We start from the raw sequence: 24,118 nt of genomic DNA, 5'->3' as shown, positions 1-24,118 counted from the left end.
TAACGTGTTTATAATGTCTATTATCGTGTTTGTCATGTGAATTATCGTAATTTCACCACTAGAGGGGACGAGGGAACGCTAATCATTATGGAAGTGTATATCAGTATATATTTTCTTTACTTTTTTCATGTATATATACGCATAATCTCGGATAACCCAGGACTAAAATCTTGTGTAATTTGGTCAGATGAGAGATTACCATTTATTTTCACGTCGTCTGGCCACATGAGATTATTGTGCGCATTATCTGGGACAAAATTCAAATGCAAAAAATCTGTTTTGTTGTATCCTTAGAACTTTGTTCTGAGTAATTTCCGTCCAATCACCAAAGTGTTCTCTCTCAATTGTTACCATGGTTATGCTACCATCTTGCTTCTCCTATTTGTTTCTTATGGAGGCATTTAAACTTGGGCGTGTTCATATAGGCCCCTCCCCCTGAGTGTAAAGGGTTAAAACTATCCTGTTGATGTTATGGATGATTATAATAGCTTAGTCTATGAATTGTGTAGTTACATTTCTCCACCCTCATCCCTCAGCTGGTTAGCAAAAAAAATGACCGCTTTGTTGGGGTGTCCGCTTTGATGTTGCTTGAATCCCAGACTGCTCCTTTAGTTAAAGTACAATATTTTTGTGGTATGAAAAGCTGTTTTCTGAGAAATAAGTCCACAGTCACAAAGGAAGTGTATGTAAGTCTACATGTTTTTAATCAATGATCAACATTTCACCATGAAAGTCATATTTTATGAAACACAGGAAATTGATAAGACTTTGGTCTTGTTTATTCAGCAACTTCTTTTCCCTGTAAGAAGAAAGAAATAACAGAATAGATCAGTATTAATAATGAACATGATAAATATATCAACACTTGGAAATAACAGAATGGATCAGTATTAATAATGAACATGATAAATATATCAACACTTGGAAATAACAGAATGGATCAAGTATTTACGACTCTGTGCTCAGCTTGATTTTCGATTTTGAAGTACCAACTAAATGTGTATTATTTACCCTGACCTGAAATGTGTTTCTCAGAGATCCTCAACATTTGAGTGATTGTAAAAGGTCAGTATTGACATCTGTGAAGAATGAATCATAGGTGGTGTTGATGTGGTCATGTTTGAACACCAGTCAGGTGTAGGTTTAGCAGCACTTCTGTACCTTTCCGCTGTCGCGACTCTTGGATCTGAGCTTGTTGACCTGAGTCTCAGCGATGTCAGCACGCTCCTCGGCCTCCTCCAGCTCATTCTGAACCTTCCTGAACTTAGACATGTGCTGGTTGGATGCTTCCTCCTGGGTAAAGAAAAGAGAGGGAGAGCCTAACATCAGTATTGAACGTTTGAAGCTTCAGGTAGCAATGTAATATATATTTCTTAAAGGAGGGAGACGGATGATACATGAGAGAAAGTGAGTGGTGGAACAGGGGATAAACTGTTGCTTCCAGGACCATGTGATCCAGGAGAGTCAGCACTACCACCAGACCAGCCCCCGACACAAAGCTAAATAATATTCAACCCTCTCTACTTTAAATTGTTACACATAGGAAGAGGAGTCACTGTTCAGAAATGACTTGCACTATCAACTGAGTCAATGTTGACTGACGTGCAGTACAACACTCAACTAAACTGTCCAGACGTTTTGTAATGTCTACTAGGGAATGTAAGCTTTCAGAGGTTTTGACTAAGTCTGTGACTCACCGCTTCCTCAGCCTGCCTCTTGTAGGCCTTCACTTTCATCTGCAGCTTATCTACCAGGTCCTGAAGTCTGGCAACATTCTTCTTATCCTCCTCAGTCTGTGGGAGAAGTTACAAGAATCAATAGTCCATAGTTTAACACAGAAACCAGTGTGCTTCAGTGTGTGAAGAATGCACTTTTTCTTACCTGGTAAGTGAGCTCCTTGACTCTGCGCTCATACTTGCGGACTCCCTTGACCGCGTCTACACCTCTTCTCTGCTCGGCCTCCACCTCAGACTCGAGCTCACGCACCTTTGTGGAAGAAATAAACGTAGGCATTTATGTGAGGTGGTGAAGTCAGACGTAACAAATCTTTGTAAAACAGAGGAATGTTCTTCTACTGGTCAAGAAGTGTTGTCTACTCCTATGAACTTTTACGATTTCAATTAAAGGGGTATATAATAAAACAACGACATTTCATGATGTAGGTGGGTGATTCAGAGAAAAAGCCATGACACAATGCTCCTGTGTATTTTTATATGATCAAATACATTTCCAGCAATCTGTCTTTCAATCCACCCTGCTGTTAACTCACCCTGGACTCCAGTTTCTGGAGCTGCTTCTTGCCTCCCTTCATGGCCAGATTCTCAGCCTCGTCCAGGCGGTGCTGCAGGTCCTTGACTGTGACCTCCAGGTTCTTCTTCATCCTCTCCAGGTGAGAGCTGGTGTCCTGCTCCTTCTTCAGCTCCTCAGCCATCATGGCCGCCTGGAATGGTAGTTAGTTTCATTTATGCACCAACTGGCACCAATCATAAAGCTCCGTTGGGATCTTTGGTGTGGTTAAACCAGCCCAGCTTCCATTGGCCTTTGGGGACAAATCTACTTTATGTAATTGAGTAGATCATAAGGACTCACGTCAGTGATGGCCTTCTTGGCCTTCTCCTCTGCGTTCCTGGCCTCCTGGACGATGTCGTCCACCTCTCCCTGCACCTGAACCAGGTCAGTCTCCAGCTTCTTCTTGGTGTTCGCAAGGCTGGTGTTCTGAAGGAGGAAACCAGGCGATTTGTTTGACTCTCAAGATAACTTACAACTTGAAATTATGAAAATATAAATATAAAACTACGAAAATATTAAAGGTTTATCAATATTAAGCACTGTTGAATTATATATGTGTGTGTAATCGGTATGCTTGGTTGAGTTTCATTAGAAATGGCCTTTGACCCGTACCTGGGAGTGTAGCAGTCCGACGCGCTCGCTGGCGTCGACCAGCTCAGTCTCAGCCACTTTGCGTCCTCTCTCTGTCTGCTCCAGAGCAACTCTCAGCTCCTCGATTTCAGCCACCATCAGACCGTTTCTGCGCTCCACCATGGCTGCCTGCTCCTTCATGTCCTCTGCGGCGCGGACGGCATCATCAAGGTGCAATTGGGCATCCTGGGGTTCACAAAAACATAGTATCATTAGACTTGTGGAAGTAGGGCCGATAGGATTGGTAATAAGGGGGAACGGGGGATAACTAGTCAGTTGTACAACTGAATGCCTTCAACTGAAATGTGTCTTCCACATTTAACCCAACCCCTCTGAATCAGAGAGGTGCAGGAGTCATTTAACCCAACTCCTCTGAATCAGAGAGGTGCAGGAGTCATTTAACCCAACTCCTCTGAATCAGAGAGGTGCAGGAGTCATTTAACCCAACTCCTCTGAATCAGAGAGGTGCGGGAGTCATTTAACCCAACTCCTCTGAATCAGAGAGGTGCGGGAGTCATTTAACCCAACTCCTCTGAATCAGAGAGGTGCGGGAGTCATTTAACCCAACTCCTCTGAATCAGAGAGGTGCAAGAGTCATTTAACCCAACTCCTCTGAATCAGAGAGGTGCAGGAGTCATTTAACCCAACTCCTCTGAATCAGAGAGGTGCAGGAGTCATTTAACCCAACTCCTCTGAATCAGAGAGGTGTGGGAGTCATTTAACCCAACTCCTCTGAATCAGAGAGGTGCAGGAGTCATTTAACCCAACTCCTCTGAATCAGAGAGGTGCGGGGGTCTGCCTTAATCGACATCCACGTCATCGGCGCCCAGAGAACAGTGGATTAACTGCCTTGCTCAGGGGCAGAATGACAGATCCAGTAACCTGTTGGTTACTGGCCCAACGCTCTAACCACTAGGCTACCTGCTGGTTACTGGCCCAACGCTCTAACCACTAGGCTACCTGCCACCCCAGTGGGTTAAAGGCATGTTCATTGGTAAAAATGTCCCAGATATCCCTACAGTATTTTAGTCCACTCCAATATCCCTACAGTATATTAGTCCACTCTAATATCCCTACCTTCCTACAGTATATTAGTCCACTCGAGTACATTCCTCTGATCTATTCTTTTCTACTGATTCACGAACAAATCCCTCCCCATGTTCAGGTTTTTGAGCCTGATGTCCCAGTCCCTTTACCTTGAACTGTCCCTGGACGTTCCTCAGCTGTTTCTGGGCCTCAGCGGCCTGCCTGTTGGCGTGGCTCAGCTGAATCTCCATCTCATTCAGGTCTCCCTCCATCTTCTTCTTCACCCTCAGGGCATCATTCCTGCTCCTGACCTCAGAGTCCAGGGTGCTCTGCATGGAGTCAACCACCCTCTGGCTGTTCCTCTTGATCTGCTCCATCTCCTCGTCCTTCTCAGCGATCTTCCTGTCCACCTCACCCTTGATCTGGTTCAGCTCCAGCTGCACACGCAGAATCTTGGATTCCTCGTGCTCCAGTGTGCCCTGAACGAAGAGAAGCAGTCAGAAGAAGCAACCCTTCACTAAGCTGGGAGATGTATTCATAACATGACTAACTGAGCTAGCCAATGTACATGATCATATATTTTGAGAAAACAAGTTATGTGCCCTGGACAAGGAGAAGCAGTCAGTCAAATTGTGCCCAGTACATTTGGACATGTTTAACACAAATAATTACAAACTGAATATATGACTACAATAAACACCGATAAAGGGAGCATTGGATTGTAGTTTGCATTGGCTAGTGTGACACTGCTTTTCCTATCAAACAGCTGTAGTTTGTACCTCCGCCTCCTCCAGAGCGGTCTGGATCTCAGACTTCTCTGTCTCCACGGTCTTCTTGGCCTTCTCCAGCTCATGGATGCTCTTGCCAGTCTCTCCGATCTGCTCAGTCAGGTCAGAGATCTCCTCTGCACACACAAACACAGGAGCTGTTTAGACTCAGGAGATATTCAGTAGATATCACCAATGCACTGAAGTTTATAATGAAATATAATAACAGATAATTCAATAACAGTACTTCATACTGTCTTGCTAATCTGATTTCCAACCACATCATTGGGTTGTTCAAAGGAATACCAATTACAAGTTCCAAAAAATATATTTTAAACTTTACATGAACATTCTGAGATTGTTAAATAGTAATTTTTATATAATATTAATGATTACAGTTGATTCCATTTTCAAACACTGGTCAAACATGCAAAAATAACTGCTGTCAAATGCTCACGTTGCAGGTTCTTGTTCTCTCTCTTCAGAGTCTCCAGATGATCCAGAGCCTCCTCGTAGGAGTTCTTCATCTTGAAGAGTTCAGTGCTCATAGAGCGAGCCTCCTTCTGAGCTCCTTCCAGCTCAGCCTGACCCTCCTCATACTTCTGCTTCCAATCTGCCAGAACCTGGGGAAATCCATGGGATTTTCATTACAACTCATTGATGGAGAGTTTTGAATCAGAAATATGCTACAATTATACTACATCTGATCAAATAGCAGACAGGAAACATCACCCTAGAGTGAGGTTTATAAATGTTCACCTTGTCAAAGTTCCTCTGCTTCTTGTCAAGGTTGGCGGCCATGGCGTTGGCTCTCTCAACGTCAATCATGAGGTCCTCCACCTCTCCCTGCAGTCTCTGCTTGGTCTTCTCCAGGGAGGCGCACTTTGAGTTGGTCGCCTCAATGGTCTCCTCAGCCTCCTGCAGACGCTGGGCCAGCTTCTTCCTGTTGAACAAAAGAGGGTGGTGTTATGGTGAGTAATTTGTTGTGAAACAAATGTTGCACTACATATTGAAGTAACATTTTCTCAGATCCCCCTACCACCCTCACCATCCACACCGTTTATTTGAGTTATTGCCATTGTGTGCAACTCACTTGGCCTCCTCCAGCTCCTCTGTGCGTTGGATGGCATCAGTTTCATACTTAGTCCTCCACTGAGCCACCTCACTGTTGGCCTTGGACATGCCGCGCTGCAGCTCTGCCTTGGCCTCCTGCTCCTCCTCAAACTGCTCTCTCAGGAGGTCACAGTCATGGCGGGCAGACTGGACACCATGGGCCAGGGCGTTTTTAGCCTTTGACAGAGAGAGAAAGAAAGACAAAGAGAGATTAGAGAGAGAGAGTAAAACAAATGAGATTAGAAGTCTCTGAGGGTGGCGTAGAAACAGTCTATGTGTAGATAAAGCTTTAAACTGTGGTGGGTGGTTTCCATTTTGGGTGCCTTACCTTGACCTCCTCCTCAATCTGTCTCTTCAGCTCCTCCACCTGCTGGGTGAAGGCCTGTTTGCCTCTGGTCAGCTGAGACACCAGGGCTTCCTTCTCCTCCAGCTGGCGGCCAAACTCACCTGCAGGAATAGAGAGACATCTTGTTATGGGGACTCTGTTCTCTAAGATTGAACTTGTATTTTGAGGAATCGTAGTGCAGAAACTATGTAGACTGAATTTACAGACCCAGATACATGTTATTGTGTACTACTGAAATGAACTATATTGGTTTGTTGTTCATTGTTGAAGGTACCATTTTCTGTCAGGAGTCTGGCCCTCTGTCCGCTGATGTCGTTGACCTGGCGAGCATTCTCATCATTCTTAGTCTTGAGCTCACTCAACTGGTCCTCAAGAGTACGGCACATCTTCTCCAGATTGCCCTGTTAGTGAAACATATGGGACTGTCAACTTCAGTTTATTGAATGGTAATTTAGCTGACCCTCCTCAACACTGCTTGACCAAAACATCACTACTCACCTTAGCCTTGGCGACAGCCTCCATGTTGCTGGAGAGGTCATCAATCTCCATCTTGTACTCACTCTTCTCCTTCTCCAGCTTCTGCTTGACGCGTTGCAGGTTGTCGATCTGCTCCCCGAGCTCAGCCACACTGTCGGCCTGCTTCTTGCGCAGAGCGGCGGCTGTGGCCTCATGCTGCAGGGTGGACTCTTCAAGATCGCGACGCAGCTTCTGGAACTCAGCCTCGCGCTTCTTGTTCATCTCAATCTGAGCAGCAGTGGCGCCTCCGGCCTCCTCCAGTCTCTCGCTGATCTCCTCAAGTTCCCTGGAGAGATCGGCCCTCTGCTTCTCAACCTTGGCCCTGGCAGCACGCTCAGCCTCAATTTCCTCCTCCAGCTCCTCAATACGGGCCTAGAACAGGGGGCAGGAGCAGGAGGGATGAACACTACAATACAGTTGAAACTATTGAACCTCAATACATAATAATAGTATGTATTGTATATTTAGTATAAATGTGTTTATACATAGCCAGTTACACTAACATATTTACTATATTCATTAGACAGTGTCCCATTAGACAGTGTCCCATTAGACAGTGTCCCATGCAGGATCCAAACTAACAACGGTAAGAAGCAACATCTTTACATAGAAAGAAGCACCATCTTCCATCTTACTGAGCCATCAGAATCCACCATGAAGAAGCACCATCTTCCATCTTACTGAGCCATCAGAATCCACCAGGAAGAAGCACCATCTTCCATCTTACTGAGCCATTAGAATCCACCAGCAAGAAGCACCATCTTCCATCTTACTGAGCCATCAGAATCCACCAGCAAGAAGCACCATCTTCCATCTTACTGAGCCATCAGAATCCACCAGCAAGAAGCACCATCTTCCATCTTACTGAGCCATCAGAAGCCACCAGGAAGAACGTGTGCTACCAGAATAAATGTGTCAGTTATTTTCCTGTACTGTACCTGGAGTTCCTTGATCTTCTTCTGCAGCTGAGCTCCCAGAGACTGCTCATCCTCTATCTTGCTGAGGAGCTGGCTGGTCTCAAACTCCTTCCTAACAAACACAAACACGTTGATTGCAAAGTTTGTTTTGGTTAGACAGTATAAAGGGAGCATATTTTACCATTAATTTTGCTTTTAAGAATTACATACAAAGTTGAATTCATAATTACAAGAATGAGCTAAGAACCATTATGTTGATTAAGATGTCAGGGAATACTGTAGTAATTTATTTGTGTTTACTTCTTGATTTTCTCATCAGACTGCTGCTTGTCATTCTCCAGGTCCATTATGGACTCCTGGGCCAGTTTCAGATCTCCCTCCAGCTTTCTCTTGGATCTCTCAAGGTCCATACGGAGCTTCTTCTCTTGCTCCAGAGAACCCTCAAGCTACAAGATATAAACAGACATGTGTTGGTCAAATCTAAACAACTGAAGATAATATCATCTTACACACTATCATGTCCAAAATGTCAAACTCCACTCACGTCGTCCACTTGCTGTTCCAGCTTGGTCTTGGCCTTGGTCAGAGTGTTGACTTTGTCCTCCTCTGCCTGCAGGTCGTCCAGTGTCTGCTGGTGGGCCTCTTGGAGGGCTTTCTTCTCCTTGGTCAGCTTGGCAACACTCTCATCCATAGACGCCATCTCCTCTGTCAGGTTTTTAACCTGAAAACAGCCACAACAAAATGAGTCTTTGGTCACTTCACCATAAATTGGAGAATTAGTTACATTTATTAAAGAAATGTGTCAACAAGTACTGTACTATAGATTCAACACTAGATGGCACTGTACTCCATGCCAGTGTACTGAATGAAGATCATAAACGAGTTGGTAGCGGAACATGCAATGAATGTGGGGAGAACACCACAACTGAAATTCCACCATTTTGTGTCTTAATTTTTACTGAACCCACAAAAAGACTTGAATTACATTTCTGCTTTGAGTTGATTATTCTTTGGATTATTGTTTGGTTAGACTGTCTACAAGACCTTGTTTTCAGTTGCGTGCTTCTCCTTCTCCACTTTGGCCAAGGTGAGCTCCAGGTCATCAATGTCCTTCTTCAGCTCAGAGCACTCATCCTCCAGCTTCCTCTTCTTGGCAGTCAACTCAGCATTCATCTCCTCCTCATCCTCCAGCCTCTCAGTCGTCTCTTTGAGTTTGGCCTCCAGCTGGATCTTGCTCTTGATGAGCCCCTCACACCTTTCCTCAGCATCGTTCAGATTTTCTGAATCCTGGTTTCAGAACAGGAGAAAAAACCTGTGTTGTCACTTTGTGTATCAAAATATAGACTTGATTTAGTCAAATAAGTCAGAGCAAATCCATTTAAATGCATGACATATATAAATATATATCACAGGCCAAAAAGATCATCAAGGACTTTAACCGCCTGTTCACCCCGCTATCACCCAGAAGGCGAGGTCAGTACAGGTGTGTCAAAGCTGGGACCGAGAGACTGAAAAACAGCTTCTATCTCAAGGCCATCAGACTGTTAAATAGCCATCACTAGCCGGTTACTACCCGGTTACTCAACCCTGCACCTTAGAGGCTACTGCCCTATGTACATAGACATGGAATCACTGGCCACTTTAATAATCGAACACTGGTCCATCCTTGAAGAGGAGTGCATGTTCCCCAAGTCTTGGGGGGAATATACTGTTTTACCTTCTTCATATGTACAGTATATACTGTATTCTAGTCACCTGAGAGGCTGTTGCCCTATGTACATAGACATGGAATACTGTTTTACCCACTTCATATGTATATACTGTATTCTAGTCAGGGCCATCCTATTCAAGTATTGTTCATACGTGCTGATGTGTGTGCGATCGTGTCTGTGTACTTGTGTGTCTAAATGTGCTCTGATGAGGGTTGTTGCTCACTCACAGATGCGACTTGAAGCGCCAGGTCGCTCCTCTCCTGCACCATGGCAACCATCTTCTCCTCCAACTCCTTCTTCTTGGCCAGAGCCTTGGCCAGGTCTGTCGTCATCTTCTCATAGTTCTCCTTCATGTTGGCCAGCTCCTTCTCAGTCTCAGCGCTCTGCAGCAGGGGCTTGATCTTGAAGTACAACTTCATCCATGGCCAGGTTTTCACATTCATGAATGAACGGATGTTGTACTGGATGGTGAAGACGGAATCTCTGGTCCACAGAAAGGATAGAGTGACATGCTGAGTGACATGGTGAGTGACATGGTGAGTGACATGGTGAGTGACATGGTGAGTGACATGCTGAGTGACATGGTGAGTGACATGGTGAGTGACATGCTGAGTGACATGGTGAGTGACATGGTGAGTGACATGGTGAGTGACATGGTGAGTGACATGGTGAGTGACATGGTGAGTGACATGCTGAGTGACATGCTGAGTGACATGGTGAGTGACATGGTGAGTGACATGCTGAGTGACATGGTGAGTGACATGGTGAGTGACATGGTGAGTGACACGTTGAGTGACATGTTGAGTGACACGTTGAGTGACACGGTGAGTGACACGTTGAGTGACACGGTGAGTGACACGGTGAGTGACATGCTTAAAGGTGTTTTTTTTTTTTTTTTTCCTATGGAAAACGATATCCCAAGTATAAATACAGTAAAGTACAAACACTAAATGGTAAAAATATATGTTTTGAAGAAAAAAGTATTTTTTTTAATACAACTGCAAACTTCAAGGAGTGGCATTTCTAGTATTCCTTAACAGTAAAAAAAAACATCACTGGATGACGTATTTAAAGCTACATTCTGCAATTCGAAGAATAAAAAAATGGGGACCCCACCACATTTTACAGCTGAGGAATGGGGCTAGGGAAATATAATCCCTCTTAATCTTATATACAGAGCTCTAGATGAAAGGACTGACAGGTGATGTTAAGATCATGAGGCATTTCATATTATTCCAGAATGAATGGGTAAATATCACTTAGTTAAACAACAATTGAACAGCTTGCTAAATACCAAACTGCTACTTTAATAGAATGTTATAACATGTACCTTCTCATCCTGAACAACAACTCACAGCATATTCACTATGTAATCACTATACATTACATACAGGTGGTTGACAGAACAGTTTGCCAAGATGTCTACTCTTCCTCACCTCCTCTCCATCATCTTGGTGAACTCTCTCCTCATGAGGAATCCACGGCTGAGAGCCTGGACCATGCCGACCAGAGAGGCCAGCTTCTCATCTCTCATCTCCTCCAGGACACCCAGCAGACCGGCTTTGAAGAACACCTGACACAGGTTGACGTGGTCAATTATGGAACCACAGTCAGGTAGTAACAGACAGAAAGGGGTGAATCAAAAGAGAGGAACAAAACCACTAGATTGATTTGAACATCATAAACATTGTAATCCTTACAAACAAACCATGGGATTGGTTGTTTATGAGCTGTAAGTTATTGTATAGCTGTAGATTAATAATGTACACTGATATAGATAACTGCAGACATACCATTCTGACATAATGCACAAAATAATGAATTGAGTATAAATAATATTTTCTTTTACATTTTTAAGAAATAATAACAAGATGGATAGATCAACTGGAGAGACATTGAATGGTTAGAGTTTAAATGATCATTGAAGTTGTGTTTTAGTTGGCATCTCTTGCTGGGGGTATTTGACTGACCTTGGTGTGTCCAAACTTGTAGTCCTCGTGATTCACATCAATGGACCCAAGCAGCTTCTCAGAAGCCTTCTTGTTGTCCATGAACTGGCCCTCGGGGATGACGCTGGCATTCAGTACTTTGTACCTGAATCAGGAGAAATGTTTAACATATGTCAAGTTGTAATCGGTTTGGTTAAGCCTATTCTGATGCTGGGAAAACCCTCAGAGCAAATATTTCTCTGTGTGTGTGTGTGTGTGTGTGTGTGTGTGTGTGTGTGTGTGTGTGTGTGTGTGTGTGTGTGTGTGTGTGTGTGTGTGTGTGTGTGTGTGTGTGTGTGTGTGTGTGTGTGTGTGTGTGTGTGTGTGTGTGTGTGTGTGTGTGTGTGTGTGTGTGTACCTCTGCTTGAAGTCAGCATAGATGATTCTGCTGGGGAAGCCCTTCCTGCAGATCCTAATACCCTCCAGAACACCATTACACCTGAGCTGGTGGATAACCAGGAAGTTCTCCATCAAACCTGCAAACACAAACCAAGTCTCTTTAAATACTCATGAACAGGTTAAAGTTTGGTTCGTTAAGGTTACTGATACGGTACTGACAAGATGTCATATTTAACTCAATGTTTATTGTACCTGGAGTCTTTGACTCGTTGGGGATCAGGCAGCGTACAAAGTGAGGATGAGTGCTCCTCAAGTTGGTCATCAGCTTATGTAAGTTCTCCTGTAAGAGGGTTACAAACCATGTTCTCAGAAATCATTTCTGATAATCACTACACCTTTTGAAGGAGTGAATATCCCCATTTGAAAAGCTCACCCTGAACTGGGAGGACACAGTCTGCATGGAACCACCCTTCTTCTTGCCTCCTTTCTTGGTTGTATCTGTTGTAATGGAGAAAAGTTCAATATAAATGAGAGAATCTCAGGTTAACATAACACTTATCTTAATGCAAATGCTGCCAATGAGATTGTGTAAAATAACACCTATTGTATGAGTAAATTAACCCAGTAAATCACCCAGAGAAATTGTGATACATTTAAAGCAGCAATCAGCAGTTGAAACAATAACAAAGCATCTTCCCTGCCCCTGTTTCAATAAAAACATGAGAGATGGGGCTGGAGAAATGTAACCACTCAAATGTATAGACAGAGCCATGTATTCAAGGACTGACCATCCATGATATCAAAATGATAGTTTTAACAATGTTTTGAGGCTGTAAAGTGCATGTTTCCCTTTACTTTGCTTACAAACATACGAGTAAAAGCTTATATTTCGGCTTCTGATGGGGTACGGCGGCTGAACTAAGCTGCTGTTCTTCAAGAATGAATGGGTACATATCTTAAAAGTCCACAAATGGATGTATCAACTGCAGATTGACCCTTTAAAGAAAATGGGACTGAGTTGTAACTAGATCTTCATTAAATCTTTTGATGTGCTGCTAGTCTTACCCTCAGGTGGGGCAGCGACGTACAGGGTCGCCATCAGTTTGACTGAGGACTTCCCGTACAGCTGAAGAACAGAGTCGTTCAGGGGGTCCTTGTTCTTCTCCAGCCAGCCAGTGATGTTGTAGTCCACAGTGCCGGCGTAGTGAACCAGGGAGAAGTGGGCCTCTGCCTTGCCTTTGGCTGGCTTGGGCTTCTCAAACGCCTTGGTTTTGCCAAGATGCTGGGCGTACAGCTTGTCCTTGAAGGTAGTGTCTGAAGACTTGGGGAACATGCACTCCTCTTCAAGGATGGAGAAGATGCCCAATGGCTTTATGAAAAGAGATGTACATCAAATTAGTGATATTTACATTTAGGATCACATTTATTCTTTCAGCAAACATGCTATTATCAGAGTATCTTCATTTAGGGGCCATTAATAGGATTCATTTTGAGTTCTCAACAATCAGATACGTTGTACCATGTGATAATAGCTCACACATCACTCCATTTGAGCGTTGCTGTTGAGGTCCATTATAATCCTGACAGACAGCTTACCTTCTCAATAAGCTCAATGCAGGCAGCCAAGTCCATGCCGAAGTCAATGAAGGCCCAGACGATTCCCTCCTTCTTGTACTCCTCTTGTTCCAGGACGAACATGGTGTGGTTGAAAAACTGTTGCAGTTTCTCATTGGTGAAGTTGATGCACAGCTGCTCCATGCTGTTGTACTGTTGATGGAATTTCAGAAGGGATCATTTCATCATCATACAAGGCTGTAATCCCTCTCAATCACAACTCATTGTCTTGTTCTGGTCTCATACTCACATCAAAGATCTCAAACCCGGCAATATCGAGCACACCGATATAGAACTGCCTTGGATTCTTGGTGTCCAACATCTCGTTGATACGGATGACCATCCACAAGAACATCCTCTCGTAGATGGACTTGGCCAGAGCCGAGACTGAGTTATTAACCTGCAATGATAATACCTCTAATGAATACATGAGATGTTGACCTTGTCTAGTGATGAGGTGAAAAGAGCTTTGGGGAAAACAACATCACTCTTCAAAACAAGCAATGCACTCATCACCAAAAGATGTATGGTGCTCAGAAGATGGTAGAAGCTGTGTTTGGCCGCCTTACCTGAGGCACAGTCTGTCCCTTGGTCACATACTCGTTGCCGACCTTCACTCTGGGGTAGCACAGAGCCTTCAGCATCTCAGCTGAGTTCAGGCCCACCAGGTAGGCGATTTTATCAGCCACTGGAGAGAGAACCAACATCAACAGACTCAGAAACACAAGATCACTTGTTTCTGATGTCACACTGACAAAAGGGTTCGGACAAGTTGTTTTGGGGGCTACGTTTTGATTTGAACCCACATCCATCAGTTTAAATCATTTCTGGAGGTTGGAATTTGGTCTCCATAAATTATCTCCTGCCGGACTTTGATGAGGCTCTGTCTGTCTTACGTGTCGTATATCTATGATTGGGACTGGGAATGGGACTAATGTCTACATATTGTATATCTATGATTGGGACTGGGAATGGGACTAATGTTTACATATTGTATATCTATGATTGGGACTGGGAATGGGACTAATGTTTACATATTGTATATCTATGAGTGGGACTGGGAATGGGACTAATGCTTTACATATTGTATATCTATGAGTGGGACTGGGAATGGGACTAATGTTTACATATTGTATATCTATGAGTGGGACTGGGAATGGGACTAATGTTTACATATTGTATATCTATGAGTGGGACTGGGAATGGGACTAATGTTTACATATTGTATATCTATGAGTGGGACTGGGAATGGGACTAATGTTTACATATTGTATGAGTGGACTCACCCTCTGTGCCGTCTGGCTCGGCCTGCTCCTCACGCTGCTTCTGCTTGAATTTCAAGTTGCCATGGTGCAGTACAGCTCCTGTCAGCTTGTAGATGTTCACCTTTTCATCATTACTGAAGCCCAGGACTGTAATGGCATCCTGGCATTAGACAGGAAGTACAACAGTGATGAACTGAACGGTAGTTATCTCACATACAGTACACTACAGTTCTGTTCTGTCAGCAGAACAAATGGGATGGATCCATTTGACTGGCTTCTCAGATCCACGTGATTACACTTGGCCAACACTAGTTGTCGACAGCACAACATACATTTTACACAGTTCCACAGGGACTTAGTGACACTCTCTTGTGGATGTCTTACATGTACAGTATGGGCCTCAAGGTGAAGTGTGGAAGCATGAATAGTTCATTGAGGCACATGCCTAACTAACTCAAGGCATTTAGAATAAAACAGAAAAACACATGAAAATTCCCATTTGCCACCAAGTTGGAATTGCACAGTGCATTCAGTGTGTACGGTGGTCCTACCCATTCCATATGTAGAATATGATGAACCCTTTGTTTGACTCACGTCTGTGGCATCCAGCTCTTCCTTGTCGTTGATGCTGGCCACAGTGATCTGACCCTGGCTGCACATGGGGAAGTCGTAGGGGTTGGTGGTGATGAGCGCCATTTCTATGGAACACAGAGAATGTCTTGTCAGTTAAATCTCTTAGATTTCTACTGTTCTACCTTTACAGTTTCTCTCTCTCTCCTTTACTCAGTAGATGGACTCAAGTATTTTATATCACGGTTAGGGTTTCAAAGCTATCGGCGGTAATTTACCAAAGTTACCGTAATTTTGGCAATTAACAGAAAATCTATGGCAACATATCGTAACTTTAATAATTCATTTTTTAATAACTTTAAAAAAATGTATTCATCTTACATTACAATTCTTCAAATTGTTTACTTTTGTTTAACAACTGCCCCCAGCTTGATGCCTAAACATTGACAACAAATACATAAAAGAAAACCGAATGTGTAAAATAATAAAATAAATGATATTTCATGCTGAAACTCTTCTTAAACACCAATGGTATTCATTAAGTTGATGGTTCATATCTAGGATAATGTTTTACAGCTTCGTCATTCTATTTTAAATCATAGTATTAGGTTACTTAATATATTGGACATGTGATAATGCCACACAGAGGGTCAGAGATAATTACAGACCTCTGGGATCATCTGAAATATCCCAAAGGGCCACTGGATGTCGTATGATAGATTACATCAAATCCTTGAAAGATACTTTCACAATACTTATCAGAGTGCATTACTTGATACATCTTCACCAAAGACCTGACTCATATCTAGATGCCTTGTTATGTTGGATTTACTCATTGTAATAGTATTAATAGTGTGGACAATGAATTCCACAGATGGGGGTGGGAATCATTTATCCTGTAACTCTACTTTGCCTTACCAACAACCTCAGGTTTGTGATTGGTCATCATCTGGAAGAAGATGTGGTAGCCTCTCTCATCGGGAAGCTGGAAGGACACTCTGGACTTCTCTAGCAGGTCTGAGAGAGAAAGAGAGAGAGATTGACACAAAGAGAAAGAGAGAGAGAGCGAGAGAAAGAGAGTGAGAGAGTGAACATTAGATAAAGATTGTCTCCCCCAAAAATCTGTGTGAATTTAGTAAAGAATTGAGAAACAATCAAAATCAACTCACAGGTCTCAATGTCAGCTTTAGCCAGTTTGCTACCTTGGAAGTGAATCCTGATGAATTTACCCTAAAGTAGAGCACGGGGGTTAGAAAGAGGATAACTAAATACATCTAACATTTTAGTTTGATAGACTCCTTTAAATGTTACAATTTGTCGAACATCTATTGATATAACAAGTGGGAAATACTGAAATACATTTGTCCAATATTAGATCACTTTCACAGTATGCCCTTCATACTTACAAAGCGAGACGAGTTGTCGTTCCTCACTGTCTTGGCATTACCGTAAGACTCCAGCAGAGGGTTAGCAGCAATGATCTGATCCTCAAGAGACCCCTGATTGAGACAAACACACAAGTTGCTCAGAAACTGGTAAAGTAGTAAAGTTAGTTATTCTCGATTGCTTGAACACAGCCCACCAAACTGAAATGTGTTAGAAAGGTACAACCTACCTGCATTTTGCCTGGCTCTGCTTCCTTCTTGGCACCAGACACTGCAATGGTGGCAAAGTACTGGATGACACGCTTGGTGTTTACAGTCTTTCCTGCACCGGATTCTCCACTGGTTATTAATAGGACAGAGAAACAGGGGGTTTAGTAACATGTTTCAATGTCAGATTGACTTACACTAAGAAATAGCCTTGAAAAATACACTGTTTTCCTACATAAATGAACAAGTATCCCCACTCATCGACTCATTTCTATGCATAGCCTAATCCATTCATAATGTCATGTATTTTCATCACACCCAAGTGTCCCAAAATATTGCAGTAGAAACCCTTTCTCAAATGAGATTTTAGTAAACAACTTACGTAATCAGGACGGACTGGTTCTCCTGGTCTGTAACAAAACAACATATTGATTATCATACTCAAGCAACATTATGGGGACATTATTGAATTCATAGCATCATCATGAATTTCATTTTGGAACATTTTCCATTCAAGGCCAGTGAAATCAGATATTACCAGTAAACTGTTCTAACGTAGACTAGAAAATAGCAGATACCTCTCTAAAGCACATTTTAACTTCCATCCACCCATCCATCCATCCATCCATTCATCCATCCATCCATCCATCCATCCATCCATCCGTCCATCCATCCGTTCGTCCGTTCGTCCGTCCGTCCCTCCCTCCCTCCCTCCCTCCATCCATCCATCCATCCATCCATCCATTAGAGCTCATACCAATCTGCATGAACTGAAAGGCGTTGTCAGAGACGGAGAAGATATGGGGTGGAGCCTCCATCCTCTTCTTCCCTCTGTAGGCGTTAACAACCTCCATGTCGTACACAGGAAGCCACTTGTAGGGGTTCACCGTGGCACAGAACAGCCCAGAGTAGGTCTGGATGAAAGAGATTCAATTAGGGGATTAGAAAAATCAGCTTGACGTTTACCTGGATTTATGTGAGGATGTGGGTGTACTATGGTATAGTAATGTAGGTCTACTGTATTGGTATGTTTTGGTGTCTACCATTACTTTATGTGTAGTACTGTATGAGTGTGTATGTTTATACAGGTATCTTACATAGATCATCCATGCTGCATAACGCTCTTTGAGGTTATACAACACAGAGGCTTCATTCAGGTAGGTCATCATGGCCATGTCCTCAATCTTGTCGTACTTAGGGGGGTTCATCTCATAGACATCTGCTTCTTTGAACTCTTTTCCTTCCTGAAACAGTCAGACATCTAGATTATACACACATCAAACTGGACAGGACTGAATGCTTTAAAAAACAAATCTTAAAATAAAACTGCATCTCCCCCATCTAATCCAACTACTTTGTTATCAACCACTGATGCATATTTGGTGATACTTAACTAGTCAATATAGAACATTCTATTTTAATTAGCAGGGATAAAAAGACGTGTTTGAAGGTTATATTTTGCTTATAAAAAAACTAAGAAATGCTTATTAATCAATCTTTTTTTACTTATTTAATTTGGCATGATAAAAAATGAAAAAAGTGTGTCTGCACAATCTTCAATTCTTTTCAAATCAGGCTTACCTCCTTAGTGCCGTTAGGATTCGTGACTGTTACAGTACACTTTCCATTGGCCCTGGCAGTGACCAAACCCTTAAGGTAAAGCTCCTTGGTGTCTGCCACATAGCAGGCGTTCTTTGAATCAAAGGGTGCGGTTTGTGCCTCCATCCTCTCCTTCTCAGGCTTACGGAGGTATATGGCAGCCTTGCCGTAGATCTGCATCTCTGCGTCCGTACTCATGGTGACGGATCACTAGGAAAGAGACGAAACGAGAAACATGATTGACTCTGTGGTGCTTCCTCCACAGTCAACAGAGTTGTGAGTGGCATCTCTCACAGAACATTTGTCACTTTTCTTATGAAGACTCAAACTATGTCTCACCTTGTTTTTCCCCTCCTACAGATGAATTTGTACTTCTTGGAGAAACCTGGGAAACATTAGGTTGTTGTGAATACGCACAAGTCTAAAGCTATGTCATTTAGCCCCCGAAGAGGTAGAAAACATTTAGAATGGTATAATTCAACACAATCATGACAGCCTTGTCCAATTCAGCTACAGGTTCAACTGGTAACTTTCATTTTCCTGGTGACAACTCACTTAACTACACATTCGGTCAAGAATTCAAATAAATACACCTGAAAACACAGTTATATTATGGACCAACCCCTCAATTTACAAACAGCAGGAGCACCACTTTTGACCGTAAATGAAAGTTACAGATTTGAATAGAAAACACATTTAAAGTTAAACACAATAAATAAATAAAACATTTTAAATCAATGCCACTTGATTGCATATTCATTGCATAAACCCGACCCTTAATAAAATCTAACAAGACGCATGTAAGATTCTGAGCACACAAAATGTTGGCAAATGTAAACATGTGAAGAGGTGGAGAGAGGCTTACCACAGAGGAAGAAGGTGTCTGACTTAAGGATGCTGGGACTTCAGCCTGCTTATATCTGGTTGAAACTGACAACCAAGCAAAAGTTAATTATGGACCACTCTGGTAAAGGAAATGGATTGGATGAGAGACCTACGTATTTCTGTGTCTCACTAGCGCCACCAGCTCCCACGAGAACCACACTCCCATTACATTACTTTTTAATGACATATTTGTTTCTGAATTGAATTTCACTGAATTGACGTAAATTAGATCAAATCAAATGTTATTTGTCACATGCGCCAAATACAACAGGACCGTACAGTGAAATGCTTACTTACAAGCCCTTAATCAACAATAATGTTCTAAGAAAACAATTGTGAGGTAAAAAATAGATAAGAATATAATAACAATAATTATGACAGTGCCACTCAAATACTGTAATGACACTACAATTGTAATAAAAATATAATCTTACTTAATTTAGTTTCATTTTTGTGGCATTAATCCTTATCAACAGCTTTCTTTATATTTAAAATATTATTTTGCTTTCAAACACATCTAAACTGTCTCCTCAGTCACCTCATGCTTGTGAAGGAGTTGGCCATTACTTCGTGCTTTGCTAAGTTTGATTTGTCACCTTGGTAAAACCATATTGCAAAAATGATTTTTTTAAGCTACAACAGAAACATTTAGGCTTTCAGTTACAACTCATAAAAGTGTTAAATCAACTGTGTAATTATTTATCTACAATATGATCTATTGAAGATGCTGCAGGAGCTTTTATTTGTCTCACATTTCAGTTGTCTAAAACGGTCCAGGAGGATTCTTAAGGCTTACATAACATCAGTACAGTATTTAAATCATCTTATCCACTCATATTTCTGACAGCCATGTAGCTGCCACAAACTTTTATTACACTCTGAGGTAAATCGTTTAGCAGCTGGCTTCTATAAAACTGCTATAAAGTGAATAGGGGATAGTTACAATAAAGTAACAGATTCCTTTCCATTTCCATTACATTTTAATTAATCCTTTACAATACAGTTGTAATATCTTTCTAACAGACAGCTCTAGCAACTTGTGAGGGAGCCACCATCAGCAGAGACATTTCTTTAAATTATTTTTAATACGTGTAATTCAGCAATGTAATGCACACACACTAGATGTTAACGTATTTTAATGTATGTAAATTGAAAAGTATTTTGTCTGTAATGTCTTTTTTGGTTATGTGTCGGACACCAGTAAGACTAGCTGTCACCATTGGCGTCGGCCAATAGGGATCCTAATAAATCACATCAGGAAGTTCTTCCTTCAAGTCAGGCATTTCACATTCTTCAATATCTATCTCATCTTTGCTTTTATCAAACCTCTGCATTTAATAGTCGTTTAAATGTTCTTTGTGTCTAATATGGTGCAGCTATATTAATGTTCAATAGCGTGAAACCTTTCACAGGGCCGGCCCTAGCCTTTTGGGGCCCTAAGTGAGATTTGGGCCACAGTGGAAGTCATGGCCCCAAGGACATGCCCTGCGTGCCCGGCCGGTTTAGACCATGATTACTACGAGTTTAGATAGCTGGCTAGATTCATTTACCAATCTTAAAATTAGCTGACATGGCTAATTCAGTGACTGTCAGTGACAGAAAAGTGCTGATGCACAACCAAATTGCACCTTGTGTGCTCTACCATTCTATCTCTGCTGAATGCACAAGTTGAGCAGGGGGCTGACCATCTGGGAGGACCATCAAGGCCTTTTAATTTCTTGGACTGTGCTCTCGTCTTCACTGCAGCCAAGGTTTATTGTTTGGTATATCTGCCAACATTTCCACACAGCCTAAATCTGGCACCGATGCCACTGTTATTAGACAGAATATATTTACTTGGCGTGTTTGTGGGTGGAGAGAACATCAACACCATGCAGACTAAGACTTTATGACATTCAAGTTATTTTAATGTGCAAAGATCTGGCATGACATATGACCGGTGTTTTTGTATCTGAGGGACATGTTTTCTCTAAGCTCCAAACTTGTTACGATCTGCAAATCGGTGGGGTGGGAATGTCAGAGGAATAGACAACTGTGAATTTGGCCACAAAGACCTCAACTGACTTTACAGCCATGGGTCTTCTCACAATGCACTGTATCGAGATCAGGGCCGGGGTCATTTCCAGTCAATTTAGGAATTGACTTGCAATAATTTCTCATTAAAAGCCTCGTGAAATATTGGAATATCAGTTCACTTCCTGAATGAACTGAGTTGTATTTCTTCGTTAACACACTGAACCTGATTTGAGGTAATTAAGCGCTAAAATTGAAGATTATGATCCGTTGATTTAGCTAAACCCGCTATGTTAGCGCTGGGGTGGAACACGAGCCTGCACACGATGTTGACGGACTGTCCAGAACAGGAGTTTGCAGGCCTCTGACATACTCTTAACTGCCAGATGGCACTAAACAGTTGAGTAAACTGTCATTATAAAACTGTCATTGTACGTATTTGACGTATTGTGGCAGGCCCTTCAGAGGATCAGACAGTAACACTTCATCCAAAACATTTTAAGGGTGCTTTAATTCCTCAGGCAGAGCCGGCTCTAGCCACTAAGTGGCATAACTGGCATAGGGGGCCCCCGACCCCCCTCCCCACTCCCCCCAAAAATAAGTAAAAAATAATAGTAATTAGGAAATCTGTCAGGTTATCAAGTTACTATTAGGAGTTAGACTAGTAGAATACCCAAGGTGCAATTTAAAAATGGGGTTGTGCATTAGCATGTTGTTGTTACATCAGTCGTTCTTGTTATGTCAGTCACTGAATAGAGGTATTCACGGATTCACTGTCACGTTCTGACCATAGTTCTTTTGTATTTTCTTTGTTTTAGTGTGGTCAGGGCGTGAGTTGGGTGGGTATTATCTATGTTTTCTGTTTCTATGTGGGGTTTCTCGTTTGGCCTGATATGGTTCTCAATCAGAGGCAGGTGTTAGTCATTGTCTCTGATTGGGAACCATATTTAGGTAGCCTGTGTTCTATTGTGTTTTGTGGGTGGTTGTTTTCAGTCTTTGTGTGTCTGCACCAGATAGAACTGTTTCGGTTTTCACTTTGTTGTTTTTGTATTTTGAGTTGTTCACTTCCATTAAATAAGATGAACAATTACCACGCTCCGCATTGGTCCTCTGATCCTTCAAACTTCTCCTCCTCAGACGAGGAGGAAGACAACAGCCGTTACATTCACCCGATTACCCGGGACCAGAACTGGGCCGAAATTCCGTTGTTGACCCTCGGATCTAGGTCGGGTCCTGTTTGGTGGCCATTTTTTTTTTTAGATGCAACAGAAAATGGATATGTGAAACCATTTCGGACAAATCTTGGACATGTTTCAGGTCGGATCTGGTCAACCTTGGATCCAAATCGGATTCGGTATTGATCTTCCAAAAAAAATGACCTGGTCCTGTCGAGGTCGGGTTGGAATTTTGTGGTTCCAATTCGGTGCGGGTCTCATTTTCAGGGTTCAAGAAAACCTCTATCACTGACAGTCTCTTAATTAGCCCATGTCAGCTAAGATTTTGTAGCTTGCTGAGATAGTCTAGCCAGCTATATACATTTGTAGTAACCATGATTGAATTGGGGTGCTAGGTAGCCTAGTGGTTAGAGCGTTGGACTAGTAATCAAAAGGTTGCAAGATTGAATCCCTCAGCTGACAAGGTAAAAATCTGTCGTTTGTTCTTAACTGACTTGCCTAGTTAAGTATAAATCAACCGGGCTCGCAGGGCATGAGTTCAGGAACCTTGACCTACAGGGGGCCCCCATTGATTTTGTTTGTCCCTCTCACTCATATATCATATTAACGTTTCATAAGTCACGTAAAAAAAATGTATAGAATTGCAGAAAATGTGTTATAAAATTGGGGGGGGGGGGGGGGCACCTACATTTAGCTTAGGGTCCCCAAAAGGCTAGGGCCGGCTCTGGAGTTACCCTGAGACACCCTAGCGCCTTGGCTCACATCAGCATTTTTTTTTCACATGGTTCAATCCATTAAAATGTCACAGCACTAAAACTCTATATCTGGATATGAAATGTCTGTGGCATGGATCCACAAAACAACCGAGCGAGGTCCATTCAGATCTTATTTCCAGGTCACATATCTCGCTGTAAATTTAGTATGGTGGGGCCAATGTCAGCAATGTGAGGACCTCGTGGTCCACTAATAAGGTCTACATAATGTGCTGTTCTGTAGCGGATCTCTCTGTGGTCCACATTACAGGTTATGAGGTCTTCACTTTTCAGCCTGCAGTGTGAAGTCAATGTAATATTAATCTCAGAAATGTTCAAGGATAAACACATGGGGAACGGTTGTGTTTTCCATGAAGCTTTACAGATCTTTGGACAAACAAGTAGTCAAAATGATTACCCCCCTGTCAGCGGCCTTCTCCTGTCAATTGCCCTATTCCCGAAACCGGGTGTCAGAATAACATGCAGCCTAAAGTTGTTTGGGATTGCTTTATGACCATCTGTCATAGAGATGTCAAAGTTACAAACCACAAATACTGAGCTGTTCTTGACACTCCAATTTCATCCCATACAGTCAATGGCAGAGTTACATGAAGTACAGTATACCAAAGCAACAGATGAGTTAGGAGCCCAATATGGCCATGTTCAGTGTCAGAAATACATCCAGCTTCCACAGCAATCTCTAAGGTAATTTAGCATTGCTTCATTGCTTTGTTGGCAGATCTGCTGCCATTTGAGCCGTGCACCAGAGGACATTAACGTATTGGAAAGAGACTTATACCTGATGTGGCTATTAAACGGACCAGTCAAATATCTGCTTCTCTTTGGACAGCTTTATTTGTAGACTTTCAAATGTAACGACAACACAGATTGTAGACAAACACAGTCAAAGACAAGAAAAGTAAAGTCCATAACAGAGAACATCAATAAAACTGGGAACTCCCCTTCAGCTGCAGCTGTTGGAACATAAGCGTCTGGGGGAGCAAGGTGTG

The 24,118-nt window shown here is 42.4% G+C and overlaps 1 protein-coding gene across 1 annotated transcript; it reads right to left on the bottom strand.

The window, feature by feature from the left end:
- Nucleotides 1-681: 681 nt before the first annotated feature.
- LOC129864444 (myosin heavy chain, fast skeletal muscle-like) lies at nt 682-18,647 on the bottom strand. Its single transcript, XM_055936972.1, has 40 exons — nt 18,623-18,647; nt 18,266-18,493; nt 17,782-17,928; nt 17,442-17,598; nt 17,067-17,094; nt 16,708-16,816; nt 16,499-16,591; nt 16,262-16,322; nt 16,011-16,109; nt 15,117-15,220; nt 14,544-14,682; nt 13,827-13,945; nt 13,508-13,657; nt 13,240-13,410; nt 12,709-13,012; nt 12,077-12,141; nt 11,896-11,983; nt 11,663-11,780; nt 11,287-11,410; nt 10,753-10,889; nt 9,544-9,799; nt 8,649-8,891; nt 8,149-8,325; nt 7,905-8,050; nt 7,626-7,716; nt 6,670-7,059; nt 6,446-6,572; nt 6,154-6,272; nt 5,806-6,002; nt 5,472-5,655; nt 5,170-5,335; nt 4,725-4,849; nt 4,116-4,424; nt 2,902-3,105; nt 2,590-2,715; nt 2,270-2,440; nt 1,882-1,986; nt 1,698-1,793; nt 1,162-1,293; nt 682-799 (listed from the first exon to the last, which is right to left on the bottom strand). The coding sequence occupies exons 2-40, from the start codon at nt 18,479-18,481 to the stop codon at nt 779-781; spliced, it is 5,814 nt and encodes a 1,937-aa protein (XP_055792947.1). The 5' UTR covers nt 18,482-18,493; nt 18,623-18,647; the 3' UTR covers nt 682-778.
- Between the last annotated feature and the right edge of the window lie 5,471 nt (nt 18,648-24,118).

Source organism: Salvelinus fontinalis, chromosome 1 (genome assembly GCF_029448725.1).
Source record: "Salvelinus fontinalis isolate EN_2023a chromosome 1, ASM2944872v1, whole genome shotgun sequence".
NCBI lineage: Eukaryota > Metazoa > Chordata > Actinopteri > Salmoniformes > Salmonidae > Salvelinus > Salvelinus fontinalis.
The sequence above is the reverse complement of the archived record's forward strand: the minus strand, read 5'-3'. Positions and strand labels throughout refer to the sequence as shown.

Bases quoted from the DNA above. Each gene is read 5' to 3' on its own strand.
- LOC129864444 (XM_055936972.1), bottom strand. From the start codon at position 18,481: ATGAGTACGGACGCAGAGATGCAGATCTACGGCAAGGCTGCCATATAC. The intron at 1,794-1,881 runs GTAAGAAAAAGT...CTTCTCCCACAG, and splicing joins TCAAGGAGCTCACTTACCAG to ACTGAGGAGGATAAGAAGAA. The intron at 1,294-1,697 runs GTGAGTCACAGA...TTCTTTACCCAG, and splicing joins AGAGGCAGGCTGAGGAAGCG to GAGGAAGCATCCAACCAGCA.